The 16,525-nt window shown below is 41.1% G+C and overlaps 1 protein-coding gene across 4 annotated transcripts in view; it reads left to right on the top strand.

Annotated features, from left to right (window-relative positions):
* Nucleotides 1–16,417, top strand: part of TAF1 (TATA-box binding protein associated factor 1) — a 29,287-nt gene extending 12,870 nt beyond the window's left edge. For 2 of the 4 annotated variants that reach the window (XM_036401997.2, XM_036401995.2), the window contains exons 19-40: nucleotides 158–238; nucleotides 640–789; nucleotides 928–1,047; nucleotides 1,216–1,391; nucleotides 2,074–2,309; nucleotides 3,554–3,761; nucleotides 4,013–4,178; nucleotides 4,327–4,538; nucleotides 4,786–4,894; nucleotides 5,087–5,185; nucleotides 5,771–5,948; nucleotides 7,335–7,402; nucleotides 7,785–7,907; nucleotides 8,267–8,359; nucleotides 8,436–8,520; nucleotides 9,009–9,076; nucleotides 9,155–9,271; nucleotides 11,924–12,049; nucleotides 13,335–13,433; nucleotides 13,648–13,798; nucleotides 14,578–14,755; nucleotides 15,776–16,417. In XM_036401997.2, coding sequence (XP_036257890.1) covers nucleotides 158–238; nucleotides 640–789; nucleotides 928–1,047; nucleotides 1,216–1,391; nucleotides 2,074–2,309; nucleotides 3,554–3,761; nucleotides 4,013–4,178; nucleotides 4,327–4,538; nucleotides 4,786–4,894; nucleotides 5,087–5,185; nucleotides 5,771–5,948; nucleotides 7,335–7,402; nucleotides 7,785–7,907; nucleotides 8,267–8,359; nucleotides 8,436–8,520; nucleotides 9,009–9,076; nucleotides 9,155–9,271; nucleotides 11,924–12,049; nucleotides 13,335–13,433; nucleotides 13,648–13,798; nucleotides 14,578–14,755; nucleotides 15,776–15,992 — 3,060 coding nt within the window. In that variant the 3' untranslated portion in view covers nucleotides 15,993–16,417. The remainder of the gene's footprint in view (nucleotides 1–157; nucleotides 239–639; nucleotides 790–927; nucleotides 1,048–1,215; nucleotides 1,392–2,073; nucleotides 2,310–3,553; nucleotides 3,762–4,012; nucleotides 4,179–4,326; nucleotides 4,539–4,785; nucleotides 4,895–5,086; nucleotides 5,186–5,770; nucleotides 5,949–7,334; nucleotides 7,403–7,784; nucleotides 7,908–8,266; nucleotides 8,360–8,435; nucleotides 8,521–9,008; nucleotides 9,077–9,154; nucleotides 9,272–11,923; nucleotides 12,050–13,334; nucleotides 13,434–13,647; nucleotides 13,799–14,577; nucleotides 14,756–15,775) is intronic. The other 2 variants (XM_036401999.2, XM_036401996.2) reach the window with 1 other exon arrangement.
* Nucleotides 16,418–16,525: the final 108 nt, after the last annotated feature.

The raw sequence follows: 16,525 nt of genomic DNA, 5'->3' as shown, positions 1-16,525 counted from the left end.
CAGTTTGACATCTCTGCTACTGTTGGTGAATCTTGCAAACGACTGTCTGCTGAAGTTTGCTTGTTCAGCATGGCAAGTCTCCATGACTTCTAGTTCTGTCTCCAGTAACCTTTTTGAGACTTCAGCTTCTCATTTTTTCTCTAATATTTCTCTGCAGGATGCAGGTTACGGGGAGAAATCCTTCTTTGCTCCAGAAGAGGAGAATGAAGAGGATTTCCAAATGAAGATTGATGATGAGGTATCATCAGAGTGATGCATGAGTGTGTACACCAGTATATAAATTTGAATGGCAGGAGAAAAATGAGGTCCTTATATTTAAAGGATATATCTAAAGTCCAATTCAGAGTTTCCTGTGTTCACACAGCTTTCCTGGGATCTTCTGCTGGCAGCTCATACCTGTCTTTGGTGATTGTTCTTGCAGGTCCTTTCCAGGATTAGGCTTTTTTACCTTAAATGCCTTTTTGTGAGTTCCTTAGCACTTCAGTTATTCACTGAAGTGTTATCAGGGCAGCTGAAGGATCAAGAGGAAGAATTCGCCCTCATTGTGTCAGTTGAAAAGTTCTCAGTATGACTGGAAGAATTGCAAAATAAAAGCTTGGACTGTTGCAGGGTTATGATTGTTTATTTTCTCACTGGCAGGTGCGCACAGCTCCCTGGAACACCACACGAGCCTTCATTGCTGCTATGAAGGGCAAGTGCCTCCTAGAAGTGACTGGTGTTGCAGATCCCACTGGCTGTGGGGAAGGATTTTCTTATGTCAAGATTCCAAACAAACCAACCCAGCAGAAGGTATAGTTCCCAAGGAGCAGTGGTTGGGAAGTCATGTGGGAGAACTGGACTAAATAAGGGACATAAGGAAGAGAAGATATCAGATGAGCATAGGAAAGACTCCTATGACATTAATGGGCTGAATCTTCCTCTGAACAGGATGATAAAGAACCTCAGCCAGTGAAGAAGACAGTGACTGGCACAGATGCGGATCTGCGCCGGCTTTCCCTCAAAAATGCCAAACAGCTTCTGCGGAAATTTGGAGTGCCTGAGGAGGAGGTGAGTGTGAGCCCAGGGCAGGCTGCATGCTTCACTAAGGCTTTAGCAGCTGATGGTGGAAGGGATGTATAAATTTCTGCTTTCATCTCATGTGGAGAGGATTGAGATCCACAGCCAGGTGCCTCAGCTGTGTGTCTCTAGAACCACTCCTTGTCTTCCTGTTTGCAGATAAAGAAGCTGTCCCGCTGGGAGGTGATTGACGTGGTCCGTACCATGTCCACAGAGCAGGCACGCTCAGGGGAGGGGCCCATGAGCAAATTTGCCCGTGGCTCTCGGTTCTCTGTGGCAGAGCATCAGGAGAGATACAAAGAAGAGTGTCAGCGCATCTTCGACTTACAAAATAAGTATGTTCTTATCTGATGCTCACAGCCTTGGACCCCACCCTGTCCCTGCAGAGCCCCAGCTCTGTGCATGTCTGGGGCTCACTGATATGTGGTGGTGTAGGTGTTCATTCAACTTGTTGGGCTCATGAAATACAGCACTAAGAAAGAGGCCTTTGGCTGTTAATAGAAACTCTCAGGTTTAGTGTCCTGCTGTCACAGACCGTTTGGAAAGGTAGAATGTGTTGCAGAGTCACAGCATGAGATGTTCTGCAGTTCCACACATCAGTAGTTCACCACCTTATTTCCTTTCCTTTCCTGTTTTGTTCTGTTATGAACAATTTGCCATCTCTCTCTTGGGTAGCAGGTAGCAATTCTGTGTTCTGTTCTTAAACTGACAGAAGAATTCATGCATTATTCCTTGTTCTGGCCTGAGACTTGAGTGGTGAGGGAGTAAGGTATTGTTAATGAAGAAGAGATCAACTATTTGGAGAAGATTGTCTTGAAACAGTTGTTCTTTTAGCAGGGGTTAAAAGGAGGGCTGAGAAGGGAATATATTATGCCTGTTGTAGTAGTGATTTGTATCATTAATTCTCAAATCTTTGCATCATTTTTACCTTTGTATTTCTGGGAAGGTAACAGACTGAGGTTTTTTTTAATTTGGGAGGGCAACGTTCACTGACTTTCAGGATGCCTCCTATTTCAGGGTTCTGGAATCCACTGAGATCCTGTCAACAGACACAGATAGCAGTTCAGCTGAAGACAGTGACTTTGAAGAGATGGGAAAGAATATTGAGAATATGTTACAGAACAAGAAAACTAGTTCTCAGCTCTCTCGGGAAAGAGAAGAGCAGGAACGGAAGGAATTGCAAAGGATGCTCCTGGGAGAAGACAATGACAAAGACAGGGGCAAAAAGGACAGGAGAGACAAAAAGGGGCTGTGTAAGTAACTACAACCACCAGAATTATGCCTGGGAAGGGATGCAGGACTTTATGTCCTGCTGCAAAGTGTGCTGATCTGACCTCTCAAGAGTGTGGATTCCTTACAGGGAGAATGTATAAACATGCTTATCTGGGGCTTTTCCCTCTCTGGGGGTTCTTCTTCTCTTGAGCACTTAGTGGCTGAAAGTGCATGTGAAATATATTCATTGCCTCATATCTTTTGTTTATTTTGTACTATAAAATAACTCTGGTATTTCTTTAGATAGTCACTGCTGCTTCCTCCTGAAGTTTCTTTTTTTTTATTTTTATTTTGAGTGGGGAGCTGCTTTTTTTCAGTATTTTTCTCAAGATGTCTTCACACATAGTTCCTGCACCCATCTTACGGTTGTGTAGTTGGATCTTCTGTGTACACACAGCTCTGTGTGTGAAGCAGCACAGTCTGCAGGCTGATAGCAGTGTCTGTTACACTGTGTGCTGTGGCAGCATGTTTGGAGGTAAATTGGGCAGCTGCCAGATTTGGATCTCCTGGAGATGTGCTTGTTTTAAGTGCATTCCAACAGAGAACTTGACATGTCCCTGACTGGCTGGTAAAACATTTGGCCTGTGAATGAACTTCATGACCACTGTTACTTGTTGAATATGTGTGAGCAAAGCTGAACTCTGCATCTGAGTCAATGTTATTTCCTATCTATTCCCAAATTGGGAATAAATCACTAATAAATAGTTACTGGAATAATTTATAAGGCAAATGTGGAAGATTTTTGATGATTATTACCTCATGAGAAGATATCCAGTGTTAGTTTGTACAAAACCTCTCAACCTGAATTATGAATGGTGCTGGAAAGATTCTGTGCTCACTGGTTGGAACACTCCTTGGAAAACTGGATAATTCTTGACCCTGAGTTTCTGCCAGATAACCATACCTATGATGAAAAGCATTGTAACTAATCCATCTGCAGGGCCAGATGCAATTGCATTGCTGGTGGCACCTGTGGCTCCTTGTTGACTGTTGCTGTTCCTTCTGGCTTTACAATCTATGTGGATAATTAGGTATCTTTGTTTCAGCTGGATTTCATGTCATGATAAGAGAACATGAACAAGCAAGGGAAAGACTTCTGTTAGGTTTTCCTGAGTGTATGTCTTGGAAGCTTTTAAGCCAAAACTATCTGCTGTATTTAAACAATGGGTATTTCTACAATGTGGAAAAAAACTAGAGCAAATAAAGCATTTTCTTGTGACAACAGCTTCAGCAGCCTCAGCAAACTCTCACAAGGATGATGACACTGCCTCTGTGACCAGCCTGAATTCCTCTGCCACGGGCCGGCGCCTGAAGATCTACCGCACGTTCAGGGACGAGGACGGCAAGGAGTACGTGAGGTGTGAGACGGTGCGGAAACCCGCGGTCATCGACGCCTACTGCCGCATACGGACCACCAAGGACGAGGAGTTCATGTAAGGCCTTCCTGGTCTCCTTCTCCTGTCCCTTAACTTTGCCTGCAGGCTTATTTCATTCCACTGACAGCACGAAGAAATGTAGAATTGAGCGTAGAAGCCCGGCGCAGTAATTGTGGAGAGAAAGAGATTTAATGGCCGTCCATTTGGAGGGTGTCACAAACTTCATGCAGTGATTGAGCTGGCAGAAGAGTACCTGGCAAATCATGAGCTAGGCTGGAAAATTTCTGTGGTTTTTTTCCCCCACCCAGACGGAAGTTTGCTCTGTTTGATGAGCAGCACCGTGAGGAGATGCGGAAGGAGCGGCGCAGGATCCAGGAACAGCTACGGAGGCTAAAGCGGAACCAAGAGAAAGAGAAACTCAAAGGCCCTCCAGAAAAGAAGCCCAAGAAAATGAAAGAGCGTCCAGACTTGAAAGTAAGCATTCCATACAGGTTCTGGCTACTGGAGAAATTTTCTGTTCTACTGATGTACTAAAGAACTCACTGGGGGATTTTAATGATGCTTTGCCTCGAAACTAGGAGCCCATATGTGAATTCTGATCCATCACCTTCTATTTTTGCAGCTAAAATGTGGAGCATGTGGTGCAATCGGGCACATGAGGACTAATAAGTTCTGCCCTCTTTACTACCAAACAAATGCCCCACCTTCTAATCCTGTTGCAATGACAGAGGAGCAGGAGGAAGAGCTGGAAAAGACAGTCATTCACAATGACAATGAAGAACTCATCAAAGTTGAAGGAACGAAAATTGTCCTGGGAAAACAACTGATTGAGAGGTAAGGGAAAAAGCAGAGATACTGGTGGGAATAATAAGAATAAACAACATAGAGCTTAATGCAGAATATATACTCATATGTATATTAGTCATGGGAATAAAGTGACAGGGCTTTACATAAACATATTACAGTATTTTGATTGAGCATTTGGTATTATAGAAGATGGAACCAAAGCCAGTACTGGGGGACAAATGGTCTATCACATGAGGGCTGGAGGAAGTATTGTGCTTTTTTTGTTTGTGCCTAGTGCTGATGAGGTCCGCAGGAAATCCCTGGTCCTGAAGTTCCCTAAGCAGCAGCTTCCTCCGAAGAAGAAGCGTCGTGTAGGGACAACGGTGCACTGTGATTATCTCAACGTGAGTGAAATGTTACTGAGCTGATTGCAGCACCTCCATTTCTGTTTGTCCAGCTGGCCAGGCCCTTAACTGCTCCTATGCAACCTCCTTGTGCCTGCCCAGAAAATTAATAAGCTAAATTGTCTAGGATTTCTGTGAGTAAATGCTTTGCAGCTTGGAACTGCCTTAATTTTTCTGCCTTTGATTTTTCAGCGTCCCCATAAATCCATCCACCGGCGGAGAACAGATCCCATGGTGACACTCTCATCCATCTTGGAGGGCATCATCAATGACATCAGGGATCTTCCCAATGTAAGTTTGAGCTATGACACCTAAATCCTGCATCTCAAGCAATATGGTTGAAGTAGGGTATGTGTTGTAGACACCAGAATTTGGCTGGTTTTGTATAGGTACATGTTAAAAGCTCATATGTGATATTTTTAAATTTTTTTTGGAACAAAACCCGCACTGGTGGGAATAATAAGATGAATGAAATGTAGCAGTGTGAAATGCTTTTATATATGTGGCACTGGAGAAGATCTGTTCTTCACTCTTTTCTGACCAGACTTTGCCAGAAACTTGCAAAATAAAAAGATTAAATGGAATATTTGAGTTGAAATGAGAATTTAAAAGTTCAGTTTCTCAACTTCTGTGCTGCAATTGAAAATACCACAAATTCTCAGTGAGATTTTCCTTCTTACATTGGTATTAGAAAATACTGCGTGGAAGAAAGTGTTTGCCATCGTGGGGTTGAGCTTGTTCTGTTTTCCCTGGTGCAGTTAAGGAACTGTTTGCGTAAAGGTTTTATACATTAGTGCCTGTTTAACTGTGGAAGTTAAACTGAGAATAGCTGTGCTATTACTGTGATAATAACCATTTGTTTCTTTTCCTCCTCAGACATACCCCTTCCACACTCCTGTAAATCCAAAAGTTGTCAAAGATTATTATAAGATCATTACTCGGCCCATGGATTTGCAGACCCTGCGTGAAAACGTCCGTAAGAGGCAGTACCCATCCCGGGAGGAGTTCAGGGAGCACCTGGAGCTCATTGTGAAGAACAGTGCCACATACAATGGTAAAAACACAGGGAAATCCTGCTTCTGCTAATACACTGTGCATGGATGAGCTGTGGAACATTTAGAGTCAACAAAAGCAACATAAAAGCAGAGCAAATTCACTTCCACATGGCAGTAGTGAACATGTATTTTTACAGATATACCGGAAAGATTGTATTAATGTTAATAACTAATTAATAAAATAAGAACTAATTAATAAATAAGAAGAAGTGAATTACAGCATGTAGCAACAACTAAATGATGACTGTGATGTGGTAATTGAAGTTCAGTTATGGGTCTGTGTCTTGGGGTGACTCAATGACTGAAGACTTCTGCATGTTTCAAGTGCTGCCTACCTCCTTCATAGCTAAGTAAATATTGTTTTCAGTAGATTACATTATTATGCTTTATTGAATGAATCTTTCAATGCAAATAGGAATAGTTCACACCCATTGAAGCCAGTGCCTTGGAGCATGCAGCTTTGAGTTAGATTACATTATTATGCTTTATTGAATGAATCTTTCAATGCAAATAAAAATAGTTCACACCCATTGAAGCCAGTGCCTTGGAGCATGCAGCTTTGAGTAGAGTTTGCTGTCATGATTTTATATATTTTATTCTCAGTTGCAATAAACTCTTCCCCATTTGGGACAGTCAGGAAACTAGTTTTAAAAAAATGAAAGAAAGCTAGTTTAAAATAAAAGCATAGATTCTGTGGTAGAGCATGTATCTGCTGGAGAAAGGTGCTGATTCATTGGCTTTATTCTGACTGCTGATAGAAATGTCTTTGTCCAAAATATACTAATTTGACAGAAAAACCTCCTAGCTGTACTGAGTCTGTCTAGGCTGTGCAGCATTGAGTGTGACATCACTGAGTTTGTGTCTTTGCTGCTTCCTTTATTATTTTGACAGTTAAATCCCTGATTTATCCTAATAAGTAAGATCCATCTTTTTCATAGTACTGTTGCTTGTTTCCATGTCTGAGGAATCCTGAAATTATCCAAAGCTGTGGGTTTTTGAATATTCCTCAAATGCCCATCTTGCCTTCCTTAGCAGTTTTGCTTCACTGACTGGACTTAGTGAAGGAAACAGAAATTTCATGATTTATACTGTAAATATTTGGCAGAGGTGGAGGGCTTGGAAGCCTGTCTGCCACAGGCACAGCTGCTTTCCAAAGGATTTCCAGACTTTACTAGAATGTATGCCAGAAATATTATTTACTACAAATAATACTTTCTCATATAAAATGCATGCTGAACTTGAATAACTGTGTGTATTGAAAATATACTTGAGCATATTCTCCTAACTGTGCCAGAAATATTATCAGTGATGCCTTAGGAGTAAAGATAAATCATATTGTGACATGGCCTTTTTAATCAAGCTGCACTTGCTGTGTGTGTTTGCAGGGCCAAAACACTCACTAACACAGATATCCCAGTCCATGCTCGACCTGTGTGATGAAAAGCTAAAAGAGGCAAGTTCTGTGAATGTGTTGTGGTCAGAATGGAGGGGAAGGGATGATCAGGGGTGGTTGAAGACTTTGAGAATAGAGGATGTGCATAGGCAAAACACAGGGGTTTAGGGAGAGTAGTAGAAAATTAAAGGAGTTCTTCCTCCTACCCCAGAACGTATTTGAATTTTTACCATTTTAAACAGCTCCCATGGGAGCCCTTTCTGAAAAAATGCTTGTTTCTTATTCTAGTTACCTTATCTATAGGCTTATATCTTGACTATTATCCCCTGTTAGTTTCAAGTGTTTTCATAAAAAGGTGCATGGGAGTCTCTGGGACAGAGTATCATGATAGTTCAGCTATTAGTTTAGGGTCAGCCACTGAATTTCCCTACTTCTTTTGCAGAAGGAAGATAAACTGGCTCGATTAGAAAAAGCAATTAATCCTCTCCTGGATGATGATGATCAAGTGGCCTTTTCCTTCATTTTGGATAACATTGTGACTCAAAAGATGATGGCAGTTCCAGATGTATGTATCTTGAGTGACTGTGTGTGATATGCAAAACGTGCTCATCTTGTTGTGGAGAAAACAGTGCTATTGAATAGAAAAGTCTTCTGTAAAATTATCAATTTGTATTATATGTTCCTACTGTCAAATAGATATCAACAGGCCTAGTTAAAAATCCAGCTGGTAGATCTTTTCTCTGTGTCCCTCCTGAACCTAAATGATTGGATTCAAGAGGTCTTGTTATAAATACCTTAAATACATTAGGAGTGTTAATCAATTCTGCAGACTTGTTTTATGAAATTTGTAGCTCAAACTGTAGAAAATTCTACACAGAAGCTTTCTAAACCTGTCTGTTTTCTTCTTTTTTTGTTTTGTTTCAGTCTTGGCCGTTTCACCATCCAGTTAACAAGAAGTTTGTTCCTGATTATTACAAGGTGATTGCTAATCCGATGGATCTGGAGACCATCCGCAAGGTGAGTAGCTTGGGCTGAGCAGTCTCTTGAGGGGTGTTTGGACTTGATCACTCACTGGGTGACAATTCTCTTCCAGAATATCTCCAAACACAAATACCAGAACAGGGAGACTTTCCTGGATGATGTTAACCTCATCCTTGCCAACAGCATTAAGTACAATGGTAGGTGGTGGAAATGAGGCTTCAGCTGCCTTTTGTACTTAAATTAATTCATCTGGGCACCTGTACTGCCAAAGTGTGTTGAAGCCTGAGGCTGTGATTCATAAACCTGATGATTGTTTTCCTTTCTTGAGAAAAGAAATGCTTAAGCAGTGCTGGTTTTCCTGTCACTGGAGCTTTATTACCTTCTGGTGCAGAATGGGGCAGTTACATTTGGGGAGGATGTTCTGCTTGCTCAGTACATGTCTCTGATCCAGTGTTTTGTTTCTGGCAAGTTCCTTGAGACAGACAGGGTACAACCTTCCTGTGTCCTAAATCACACTTTTAATGCTGGAACAAACTGGTTGTGCTATTTTAGCTGAATGTGAGCTCTTCTTACTCAGAAGGAGTTAGGATTTAGGGGTCTGTGTAACCAAAACCTGTCTTGCTGTCTTGGCAGCTGGAATTGGAAAAACATCAGAATGTATAAAGAGATTTGTTTCTTATTACAGGGTCAGACAGCCAGTACACAAAAACAGCCCAGGAGATTGTAAACATCTGTTACCAAACTTTAGCTGAGGTATGTGGACAGCTTTAGTGGAATATTTACAGTTTGAATTTTCTGTTCTGCAACCTTAGCAAGCTTTTTTGTTCTTAGTATGATGAGCACCTGACTCAACTTGAGAGAGACATCTCTACTGCTAAGGAAGCAGCACTGGAGGAGGCAGATCTGGAGAGTCTTGATCCTATGACCCCTGGTCCCTACACTCCACAGGCAAGTGACCAAGCAAGGCTTTCACTTCCTTTTTGATCCCAATTTTCCTCTTTGTTTCGTGTTCTCCATCTGTCTGCAGTTTGTCTTTTAGTAGAGTATGTTGTTGGATGGTGTGCTAACACTTGCGCTTTAAGAATAAATGTAAGAAGCAGTTCTGATGCTTCAGAGAGTGAGGTACCTAAGACAGAGAGACATTTCCCAAGCAAGTTGTAAAACTCGTCACTACAGATGAGCTGTGTACAGTCAGGTACAGCTGAGTGTGGGTTGGAAGGTCAAGGACTGTGCAAGTGTAACATTTAGAAACCCTCAGAAGTCAAGCAGTGGACAGGTAAGGAGAACACGAGGACAAAAGATGGATGTAGTGCTGAGAGGAATCCAGGGAGCTGTTTGGTAGTGGCATTGTTGGAAAGGCTCATTGCTGTGGGTAAAGGAACTCTCTAATAAGGTCAGCAAAGTCCCACTCTACCCTCATTGCTGGGATTCTTTACATCTCTTATTCCAGTTCTAGTGAAAAATAATGCTTTTAACCTTTATCATTATTTTATAGCAGACAATTATGTGTCTCAGGTATTTTCTATGTGTTACAGAGCAAGTTCATGCTGGGCTTCTTTTCAGTGTTTACAGTTTGGCAAAGATTTATAAGCTACTTAGACTTTTAAAAAAACAATTCTTATTTTGGGTTGTTTGATGTTTTTAAAAACATCAGTTAAAAACTTCCACCAGGAATGACAAGTTAATTCATGAAAACTAAAATTAACTTTGGAATTTGCCTAGGAAAGCAGGGGATGTCACCCTAGTGTCTGAGATGTGCCTTTTGTTTATTTGAAAAAGTTCACAGGCCTTGGGAAAGATCTCTGTGTCGATAATTGAATGATAAAATGCAGATGTTGAGGTATAGGAAGACAAAGCAAAACTTTCTTTGCAGTTGTTCAGCCCAGTTGTAGGCCAATAATTTTTCAGTTCTGTGCAAGTCTGATGTAATTATGTCTGGAAAGTTGCATTTAATTTTAGCAAAGTCAGAGCAGAAAAGGAAGGCCTGAAGTTCAGGAACAATTTAAGATCTTATAAAGATTATTTTTAAGAGAAAAACTACTTTAAAAATTGTTTAGGCAGGAAGTATACAAAGACTGTATGGCTGAGCCAGGATAGCAGGACACAGGTGGGTTTGGGGCAATATTTAACGCCCTCCCGTCCATCTCTCCCCACAAAAATACCCAAAATGTAGCATTTTAGGAAGGTAGAAAGTATTTGCTAGAAATTATGATCAAATTCAACTGGCTGAGAATGCTGAAACTGAGTATCATGGAAAAGACCTTCCTGCCAGTAGGAAGTGTTGGTCTGCAGGAGAGTCTTTGGAGATGAGTTATTGAAACTATTTGTTGACATTTCAAGAATTAAATGCCATCAGTGGTGATCCCAATGCATCAGAGTGAAGGACAAAAATGATATTTTCTTATCTGATGGTTTCCTTCCCAAGAGCAATGTTACTTGGTCTGATTTTATTCCAAGCTGGTGATCAAAAGAGAGGAAAGGAGGCCTGAGCAGGGAACTGTCCTTGCTAAAAGGAAAGAGCTCTCTGAGTTTCTGCCTTGAACTTGTCACCTGAAGGCTACTCTTCCCCTCTGCTTCTTGGCTGGAGGTACAGTCCCACTTCCCACACTCCCAAACTTGCCACAGATAGCAGGTCTGGGGGAATTGCTTGGCTTGAGTTCCCTTTTTTAAATGCAGTTGTGACAGCCAACATTTATCTCCCCATATGGGTCTTCAGAGGTTGGCCTCCAGGATATAAAAAGCAAATACAGTTGAGAGCTGTCTGTGCTTTACATGTCTGTTTAAATTCTTAGGAAGCCTGTTTTGCCTAATTTAAGAATTATTGCTGTTGTTCTTAAGACTTTCAGTATTGTCATGATCTATGAAGTGTGTATTGTAAGGGAACTTTATTAAAATCCTAATCCTCATTAACTCTTCAGAGGTCAATCTGGCCTGTGTCAGCTTTAGGAGTTGAGACAATGACTTATATAGGATTGATTGGAAGCTGAAGCTTTGCTGTTTCATATGTGCTAGACTTTTCCCAGTTCTGATTGGAGCATTTGGGGCTGCAACAGCATTCCCATTACAAGGAAGTAAATGAAAAGGGCCATGCTGAGTCAGACCCAAGGTTGATGTAATCAAGTCTCCTGTCTCTGGCAGGGAACAGAAGTAGGTGGATGCAAACATGCAGTGATAATTTCTACAGCAAACCCTCTCTGCTGCTGGGAATTGGTTGTTCAGGCACCTTAAACTTGTGTTGGACCTGGACCATTGTATTTATGAGCTGCAGAGAGGTTTATTCTCTATAAATTTATTGAATCCTTTTGGAGCCCATTTGTGATTTTGGCCTTTCTAGAATAGCTCTGTATAGAACTACTGACTTTTATTTTAAAATCTGTTATTTGGCAAACTTCAAAGCTGAGGTTTTGAGCCACTGCATTTACCCCATTTGTTCTTTAAGAATAATTAGCTCATTTTGACTAAACAGTGTGTAGTAGTATGAACACCATGCCAAAAAGATGCATTTAGTCCTGAAATCCCAGTCTTGCCTCTCAAGATAATGTTCCAGTCTCAGTTCAGTGCCTGAGAATGTTCTGTCTCCTGTTTCCACCTATACTTTAGCCACCAGATTTGTATGATACCAGCACTTCCCTCAGTGTGTCCCATGGTGCTTCATTCTATCAAGATGAAAGCAATTTGTCTGCTATGGACACTCCCATCACTACCACAGGGAAGCGAGGAACTCAGGTCAGAATCCTCCATTTTCTCATCTGGTTGGGGAGTTGTCTTGTATGAGCAAATTACTAAAAGGAGGCAATGACTTTGTAGGAAACAGGTGACCAAGATCAGGTTTTCCAAGCAGAGAAGGAAATCTCTTCCAAAAGTTATGATATTTTCTTAATTTTGACTGCTCTGAGGCAAAAGTAAAAAAAAAAAAATAAAGAGCACTGGGAATTGAAACACTGCAAAACAAAGAATAGAGAATCAAGAGCTGCAAAAGAATCTGCCTAAGGCCAGGTATTTGTTTGCTTCACTGCTTCTGGAAGTAGAAACCTGGTGACTCATGCTACAGAGGGTTAATATGCAATCCCTTGTTAATTCTGAATAAGCAAATGGTGAAGGATATTCTACAGATTCACAAGATCATAATTAGATTATTATGGTTGCATCCAGTGACAATTAGGAGCTTGGAACATATGGTTGCCACTGTAGATATAGTTGTAAAAGGAAAAGCAGACAGGTTAAAGGCATTAAATAACTAGAAATGAACTTGTTACAGTAACCACAGAATATTTTTCCTTAGTTTTTATTCTGTATTAAACAAAACAATAAATGTTGAAGCAGAGGGAATAGCAGAAGGATATGCAGTAATAGGACCATGAAAATAAATTGCCAGGAGGATGAAGAAGATGAGGAGGAGCCATAAGACTGAAGGTGGTACCAGAAAGATTGGTGAGAGCTATTCTGAACAATGCAGGCAAACAGAGATTGGTTATGAATAGCTCTGTGTAGTATTGTAGCCATCTGTAGCTTTGTGAATGCCTTCTAGATTTGGAAGTCTTCAAGCTTTCTGTAGAAATTTATAGTCCTTGGGACAGAATCTTGCATGTCCTCTTTATCTTGAACTCATGGGGACTGTGGGAAGAACAGGAAGAGAAGGACAGAAAAAGATTTGGGGGAAATGCTGTATGCTTTTAAAATATCTTATGAAAATAAGCACTTTTGTTACAACCTAGTGCTATTTTCCAGAAATAACTAGTTGAACAAGGAACTCTGGTCTGTAAGGCTGGAGATTCCCAATTCAAGGATGAGCACACCAGGCAGAAGTGTGTGGAGACTGTGCTCTCTGATCTTGCAATGAAGAGAAGAAGAATCCTTGCTCTGAGAGTGATACACAAATATTTTCCTTTCTGTCTTTCCCTTCCTGTATTCCCACACCCACCTCTGTGGCCCAGGTGTCCCTGTCCCTCACACCCCCAGGTGATGTCCAGCAGTGCCCTCCTCAGTGTCACTGCTCTTTGTTCCCATCCAGATGCGCCAGGGGCGAGGTAGGCTGGGCGAGGAAGACTCTGATGTGGATATTGAAGGATTTGATGAGGATGATGATGGCAAGCCTAAGACTCCAGCCCCAGTGAGTACATTTACAGAAGTCCCAGCCACAGTGTAGGTGCTGACTCGCAGGGCTGTCTGTTGTGCCTGTTGCCCTGAGACAGGCTCTGAAATGCAGTTTGGGAAAGGTAGCACTGGGAAATGAGGGAATGCTTCAGAGTGGACAGAGTGGGAAATCTCTGATAGAAATGGCAGCATGCTGCTGCATCTTCAGCATCCCTGTTTGTGTGACCCAGGAGGTTGAAGATGCAGATGGTGACCTTGCTGATGAAGAAGAAGGATCAGCCCAGCAGCCCCAGGCCAGTGTCCTCTATGAAGACTTGCTTATGTCTGATGGAGAGGATGATGATGATGGGAGTGATGAAGAGGGAGATAATCCTTTCTCATGTAAGTGTCTTTTTCTGATTGTTCATTAACCCAACTAATCTCATGCTTCCATCACAAAAAAATGCAATAGAAAGAAGAGACCAAAGGGGCAAGATGAGGAAACTGGGTGAACACAAATGACACTGAAAACAAAAGAGGAATGGGAATGCTGTAAATATAGACACACATGAAAGCAGAGTTAAGACAAAATCTTGTTGATTGTATTTCATAAAGTGAAACTGCAAATGGTTCTGAAAACACTGCGAGTATGATTTGATATGCAGAGCCAGGAATGGGTAGTCTAGTAAAAGTACATTTAATTTGATATGAAATAGGGTTATGAATGTTAAATGTAAAATGTTAATGTTAAAACAATGTTATCACAAACAGGAAGAGAGGTACAGAGGTTATTCAGACTCTTTCTATATTTTAATACAAACTTATGCAGAAAAGGATATAGTGTTTAGTTTATAGTATATAGTATTTAGCATACATACAAATTTAGCATATTTACCAATGACTTCTGCAAATTATTAGGAGGAAAGAAGGGGGAATTTTCCAGAGTAGACAAGACATAAGGCCTTTTGGATAATGGTGGTAGTGACATTGCTTTGTAATAACAGATTTGGGCACTCAGTGGGTGGTGTCACCTCCCAGACACCTCTTCTGCTGCCTTGTGGAGACAGGACTTTACAAACATTCCTTACAGTCAGTACTGCAGCCTTGAACCACAGACAGTGGGTATGTGAGTGACAGAACAAACCTGGCAGTTCCTGACCAAACTTTGGTTCCTTACACAGCTATCCAGCTGAGTGAGAGTGGCAGTGACTCAGATGTGGAGCCCAATGCAGTGAGACCCAAACAGCCTCACGTTCTTCAAGAGAACACAAGGATGGGCATGGACAATGAAGAAAGCATGATGTCCTATGAAGGAGATGGTGGGGAGACATCTCATGTTATGGAGGACAGCAACATCAGGTAATTAGAGCTGGTAAAATCCCTTCTCTTAAAGATTTTTGAAATTTTCATCATAAAAACCTGAAGAATATCTCATATTTTTCATAAAGTTATCTTGTGACTGTTCTTATTGTTACAACCATAATTACAATTTATTCTTACTGACAGAAATTTGGGGTTGCTGTTAGATTTTCACTAATAAAAATACCAGTTAAATTAGAAGAAAAACCCACCCATTTTTTTATTTTAAGTTAGATGATTTCTTGCACATACGTAGTGGGTTTTGATGGCAGGACAAATAAGGGTTTCTAAAAGCTATCTCAAACTACAAGATGCCTTTGAAGTTAAAAAGTGATTTAGCAGATACTTTTTTTTCCCCTCTAAGAACAAGCATGTCCTGACTTGAAATTCAGCTGCTTCGTTGAAGTCCAGAAGTATACGAATATGCATATTCTGTATTTTGGAAGGTGTTAAATTTTTAGAAAATTAAAAGTACAACAATATCAACTTTATTTTTTTTGCATTTGAGAGAACAGCAACCTACTCTCCCTTCTTTGGGCATTCTGTAGAGTACAAGTATTTGATTCTCTGTTCTTCTTCTATTTGTGGAATTCAGTTCCTTGGTGCAAATATTGACATTTGCCTCATAAATCACAGGCATCAGAGCTGATAGGTAGCTGGGCTGGCAGGCACTGGTCATTCCAGCCCAGGACCTTGCAAGGAGTCAGCAGGAAGTCAGCAGAGAAGATGAGAATGGGCTGGAAACACTCCTGCACTTTCTGTCTGCACTGAAGGTGTCAGAAGCTGTTGGAGCAATCAGTTTTTCCTGCCTGGAGTGTATCAGAGTGGAGTGAAGATACTGGAATTGTTTCATTGGAGAACTGTTTTTTCTTTAGTTTCTGTTTTAAAAAGCTGGCCAGTGACAGGATGGAAATGCACAGTCCTAGTGTTCACAGGACTTGAAGCCAACTCTCACAGCAGTTAAATACAGAATTGCTGGTATCAGCAGCTCATTTAAAATTATTTTCTTCTTTCTTCTAGTTATGGCAGCTATGAAGAGCCAGACCCAAAGTCCAACACAAGAGACACGAGTTTCAGCAGCATTGGAGGCTACGAGATCTCAGAAGAGGAGGAGGAGGAAGAGCAGCAGCGCTCTGGGCCAAGTGTGTTAAGTCAGGTCCATCTGTCTGAGGATGAGGAGGACAGTGAGGACTTTCACTCCATTGCAGGAGACAGTGACCTGGACTCAGATGAATGAACTCCCTTCCCTGAGATGATGGTCATTCTGAGCCACTCTTGGCTCCTGAATTTCTCTTGTCCCAGTTTCAGTGTAGTGTGGGCTGTGTCGATAAGATTTTTTTTTTATTTTTAGATATTTTAATTGATTATAAAACATGTTATATGAATGAGTAAACGGTGAAAAATAAGCTTTAGACAAGCGTGTCCTGCTGAAGCTTTGGCTTGTTGTAGCCTGTACTGGTTCCAGAATTCAGATACAGGTTTGTGTGGTTTGTTTTTCAGTCTTTATTGATGTAAAGTAATTCCTCAGAAATACTGGCCTGTTGGACACATGCATGTCTGTCAGGAAAAAATGCTTGCTCAGAATGAAATACTTGCTGTTGACGAACAACTGTAAGGCAATTTTCATTTCATAAAGGGGAGCTTTTTCTCTGGGACCACAAACACAGTGTCTGATGTCTGACCCCTGAGTGGTTTTGGGAACTGCCTAAAGACTAACAATACTTCAAAAACAGCTGCCCTACTTTTCTATAAGTTGCAATTACTTCCAGA

Source organism: Molothrus ater, chromosome 14 (genome assembly GCF_012460135.2).
Source record: "Molothrus ater isolate BHLD 08-10-18 breed brown headed cowbird chromosome 14, BPBGC_Mater_1.1, whole genome shotgun sequence".
Lineage (NCBI taxonomy): Eukaryota > Metazoa > Chordata > Aves > Passeriformes > Icteridae > Molothrus > Molothrus ater.
This window is presented reverse-complemented; position numbering and strand designations above follow the sequence as displayed.